General features: G+C 34.3%; 1 protein-coding gene across 1 annotated transcript; it reads right to left on the bottom strand.

Annotated features, from left to right (window-relative positions):
* Positions 1-2,821: 2,821 nt before the first annotated feature.
* On the bottom strand, positions 2,822-4,701 carry LOC145162779 (transcription factor bHLH25-like). Its single transcript, XM_079081825.1, has 5 exons — positions 4,660-4,701; positions 4,349-4,457; positions 3,669-4,193; positions 3,145-3,543; positions 2,822-3,036 (listed from the first exon to the last, which is right to left on the bottom strand). The coding sequence occupies exons 2-5, from the start codon at positions 4,388-4,390 to the stop codon at positions 2,962-2,964; spliced, it is 1,041 nt and encodes a 346-aa protein (XP_078937951.1). The 5' UTR covers positions 4,391-4,457; positions 4,660-4,701; the 3' UTR covers positions 2,822-2,961.
* Between the last annotated feature and the right edge of the window lie 570 nt (positions 4,702-5,271).

The raw sequence follows: 5,271 nt of genomic DNA, 5'->3' as shown, positions 1-5,271 counted from the left end.
CACTCAAATAGGTCTGAACCAAGATTTGTTACCAGAAACAAATCTGAAGGGCTTCAAAACTGCTTTTAAACACCAAGACTGGAAGGATGCTATGAATGATGAAATTTTGGCGCTTCATCAAAATCACACGTGGACTTTTGTCCCTCGTCCAAAGTATTCAAATGTGGTTGGTTCTAAATGGGTTTTCCGCACTAAATACAATTCTGATGGTACTATTGACAGATAAAAAGCCCACCTAGTCACTCAAGGCTTTACCCAAGTTCCCAGTTTTGATTTTCAACATACGTTTAGCCTTGTGGTCAAGACCTCAACCGTTCGGCTTGTCTTGTCAGTAGCTATTGCAAATCGTTGGGATCTTCACCAACTCGATGTCAAAAACGCGTTCTTAAATGGCAATTTGTCAGAGACTGTTTTTATGGAACAACCTCCCGGACTCACAAACTCCAAGCATCCTAATTATGTGTGTCGTCTTCATAAGGCCTTGTACGGCCTTAACCGAGCTCCAAGAGCATAGTTTCAACGGTTGAGCATTTTTTTTGACACAACAAGGTTTTTGTTTCAGTCAAGCCGATACCTCCTTATTTGTTTTTCTTCGTGGCACATGTTTATTATATTTACTAGTGTACGTTGATGATATCATACTCACGAGAAGTCATAAGCCATCTATACGATGTTTCATTAATCAATTACAGACAGAGTTTGCAATCAAAGATCTTGGTAAGTTAACTTATTTTTTGGGACTTGAGGTTACATACACTTCCACCAGTTTGTTTTTAAATCAAACAAAATATATCCATGGTATTCTCTCGCAAGCAAATCTCCTAGATTCCAAGCCTGTCGACATACCTCTTGCCGCTAATGATGTTTTCTTAAGCACTAGTGTTCCTTATTCAGATCCTACTTATTATTGGTCATTGGTTGGCGCTCTCCAGTATCTCGCCATTACTCGACCTGATTTATCATATGCGGTAAATCAAGCGAGTCAGTTTCTACACTTGCCGACTATTCAACATTTTCAAATGGTTAAGCGGATTCTCTGCTATGTAAAGGGAACTCTCTCTCATGGTCTTCATTTTTCTTATCCCACTAAATCTTCTTTAGTAGGATATTCTGATGCAGATTGGGCTCACTGTATAGAGACACGTCGATCGACCTATGGCTATTCAATCTTTTTTGGAGGTAATCTTGTGTCGTGGAGTGCAAAAAAGCAGCCCAACGTCTCGCGGTCCAGTTGTGAGTTAAAATATAGGGCTATGGCCAATACCGCTATTGAATTAATCTGGATTACACATCTTCTTCGGGACCTAAATGTTTTACCTACTGGTTGGCCGACTATTTTATGTGACAATTTAAGTCCTCTATTTCTCGGTCAGAATCCAGTTGCTCATCGACGGACAAAACATATAGACATTGATTATCACTTCATTCGCGAACTTGTAAGTTGTAACTGTTGGAAAGCTTCATACACAGTTTGTTCCTACCAAGCTTTAAGTGGCTGACATCTTTAACAAACCGCTGCCAAGACCCTTATTTGCCACGTTTTGCGAAAAACTACGTGTTGGTCCGCCGCCAGTTTTGCATGGGGGGGAGGGGGTATCCGAATATTATATATATATATATATATATATATATATATATATATATATATATATATATATATATATATATATATATATATATATATATATATATATATATATATATATAGGGTGAGGTTCGATAGAGAACCATAATTAACCAAGGAACCAATCTTTTTTTCAACTTTTAGAACTTATTTTTTATCAAAAAAAAAAAGCTAAAAATATAGAAATTCATAACTTTTTATCCTTTTTCCAATGATATCAAATTCGATTTTTTTTTAACATCAAATTCACAATGTGAATCCGAAAAATATTTTTAACATTCACAATGTTAATATATGAATTTAGATATTTTTAGATTTTTTTTTTCGATAAAAAATAAGCTCTAGAAATTGAAAAAAAAGATTTGATTCCTTGAAGAACCAATAATTATGGTTCTCTGTTGAACTTACCATATATATATATATATATATATATATATATATATATATATATATATATATATATATATATATATATATATATATATATATATATATATATATATTCAAAATCTTTTATTTCTAGTAAATATCTTTGTAAATCTTTGTGTTTCTATATGTATTTATATCCCTCAATATTGAGATTAATTTCCGTCTATGAAATCATTCTACCCTGAATGAAAAATAGATCCTAGGGATCGATCTTTCGTTAAATAGGAAATTTGTTTTTTTCTTTTTTGAACCGGCAAATCTAATCTACTCCTAAGCTAACAACACCTATTTCACCTATGTCCACGACGGGACTTGAACCCTCGATCTCAAAGAGGGAGGGAAACCCTTTGGTAAATAGGAAATTTGTTAATACTTGCTAATAGGATTGAGACCCACCTTGCTAGCTATTTTTCCTGCTACACTGGGACGCTTCAACTTGATTTGAAAAAAAAAATAGAAGTGGACGAAGAAGACGAACTTTTCCTCTTTGACCATTTGTGATTTATTTTTTCCATAGATATATACCACTTGAGAACATTTAATAAACTATCAGTAATCTAAACAAGAAAACAAGAAAAACATCATGAACGTTAACGCTTTTTCTATATATAGAGACATGCAATGGGAAAAGGGTATTCGATCCCTTGATCTCCTCAATAAAGGATAGACTGATCAAATAAGAAAAATAAGTAAAAGAAAACTATAGCAAAAAGCAGTTGTAACTTGAAACTTTACATGCATAATCACAAAAGAAAGAAAACATGTCATGTAATTGTCTTTGAGGTTACGTACAGTTTTGATCAAGAAGATGAAACCAATTTTATTTTAGCTTAGCGTTTCTATATTTAAATTAAGGATACTACATTAGTTAACAGGTTATACAGGAAATCTTTTATCCAGAGTGCATGTCATATATAACTTCTTATGGCTGATTGCAGTCGCTTCACAACATCCATTGCTGTCAGGTCACATTTTTCACTCATCTGCAAGATCACAAAAAGGAATATGGAACACAAAGGTTAGAAGTGAGCTTACAAAGCTATACGAAGCAATTTCTTGAAATATTTTGTTTCATGGAAACTGTAATTTACCTGAGCAGTAATAGTGATGAGAAGTGCAGTACTGGAAAATGGCATAACGCTGCTGCTACCGATGGTCAGATGAAGTCTTTCCATCTCACTTAGAGTTTTCATTGCTACTGAAGAATTTTTCTGACTATAGATTCTTACAAGAACACTTCTTTCTGAAATTCTAACTTCAATTTCCGGATTAAAAGTGTCACCATTTGGTGAAGAACCTGTCTCATCGTCGTCAGAAGATGGCGTATCATCATTGTTGTCACCAGAAATCTTAGATCTTCTAATCGAAATAGCTGATTCCTGTTTAAATCTTTTATTCTTTGAACTTGTTTGTTCTTCGAGTTCTTTCATTCGGGTTTGAAGTTGTTTTATGTACTTAGTTGCATCTTCGAGCACAGTAGCCTTGTCCATCTACAGTAATCGAATATATACCCCATGCACGTGAATTAGAAATCAACGTTTATTATCTAACATACTTATTCCTAGATTTCATGAATTCATTAATCATGAAGTTCAAGAATTAGAGTGAGTGGTACCTTTTTAAGGTTTGGAAGTAGAGCAGATAAAGCAATGAAGCGTCGAGTCAATACTTCCCTTCTCTTCCTTTCAGCCAAAACATGATCTTGAGCCTGTGTCTCATTCCTACTTGCGCCTAGAACTCTTTTTGCGCCTTCTAAAGAACCCAGAAAATCATTCGTGTTCTTCTCTTCTTTAGTCTTCATGTGACCGGAGTATTTCAGATTTGATCCATCGTAAATATGATGTGGATTTATCTCTGGTGGTGAATTAGGGTTTCCGAAAGACATAATGAAAGTGTTGGATGATGAAACACGACTAGGAGCAAAAGGGTTTGTCATTCGATTATTGCTAATGGCGATATTCTTGGGTTGCTTCGTTACATCTTGTTCGATGCAACTAGTACCTGGTTGAAAAGATTGGTTCGTTGGGAGCAAGTAATTAGGGTAATCAGTTAAACTTTCCGAAGATAATGCTGCAACTGCGTCCATAAAAGGATTTGCCATTTCATGTGGATTCTTGAAGTCACAATCTTCCATTAATTCCTATCATAGTTAACTTCAAATTAATCATCTAAGCACTTGAAAAAAATGACATAAAACAACGAAATATCAACCCTATTTTCTTTTTTCACTAGTTACAGTTTTACAATTTTATAAAAGTAGGTGTTATGCAAGTTTCAAACTGAATGATAATTTACCAGCTCGGACAACCATGCTGCAGATGAAACATCCATTATCATGCAGCTTCACTCTTGGATTTCTTTGATCGATTAATCTTGTAGCAAACACCTAATTAAAGCTCAAAACCTGCAACATATCCAGCAAAAGTCATGATCTTTAGAACAAGAACATAGCATGTAAAGATCAATCTCTACACCTAAACACACATAAAATTTCTACATGTTTTGTCTTTTCCTTCGAAAAGAAAAGAAAGTAAAGAATAAGAGGATGAACAAAAACTTGAAGAAAAAGATGGGAGCGATATAGAAGGAGTGTACTTTCAACTCACCTATAGATAAAATCAATGGTTTTTCTTGGAGAAGCTTTAGCAAAGGACGGAAAGAAGTTCAACTGACCTGTCTGTTTTATACATAAATTCTATGGGCACGTGTGAAAGAGCTCGTTTGTTGGTTGACCATCAATTATTATCGATACGTGTTTCTTTGGCATATTTCACGTGAGTAATTTAAAATACATTCCTCGCGTCAATTGTTGTTTCCAGTAAGCATATTCTGAATCATAAGACGAAGAGTTGAATTGTTCAAAAATGTCAAAAGTAAGTACACAAAATTCCAGTCATGTTACTCGTCAGTCTCCAAAATTTACTCTTGACTTTTGGGTCTTAAATAGTTCATTAAGACATAAGTTTTTTCTAAAAGGTTACTTTTAACCAAAAAAGTAAAATTTCTTTTGATGTAAACGGAATAAAAGAACTTTATGGAATGTTGTAGGTTGGTGCATCAGGAATTGATTGAGTAGGTGCTGCAGGCCTGCTTGCAGTTGGGTGATGATCTTCAGATCTTGTGGTCTCTAAAAATATCGCGTTTTCATGTTGTTTGTCTTTGCATGTTGTACATGTTGCAGTTTCGAATTTAGATAGTTACTTAAGTTCAAATTCAAA

This window comes from Lactuca virosa, chromosome 3, assembly GCF_052849685.1.
Source record: "Lactuca virosa cultivar CGN04683 chromosome 3, Lactuca_virosa_CGN04683_v6, whole genome shotgun sequence".
Taxonomy (NCBI): Eukaryota; Viridiplantae; Streptophyta; class Magnoliopsida; order Asterales; family Asteraceae; genus Lactuca; species Lactuca virosa.
This window is presented reverse-complemented; position numbering and strand designations above follow the sequence as displayed.

Excerpts from the sequence above, each read along its gene's own strand:
- LOC145162779 (XM_079081825.1), bottom strand. The coding sequence starts at position 4,390 with ATGATAATGGATGTTTCATCTGCAGCATGGTTGTCCGAGCTG. Across the intron at positions 4,194-4,348 it reads CAGCATGGTTGTCCGAGCTG|GAATTAATGGAAGATTGTGA; the intron begins GTAAATTATCAT and ends TAACTATGATAG. Across the intron at positions 3,037-3,144 it reads TCATCACTATTACTGCTCAG|ATGAGTGAAAAATGTGACCT; the intron begins GTAAATTACAGT and ends GTGATCTTGCAG.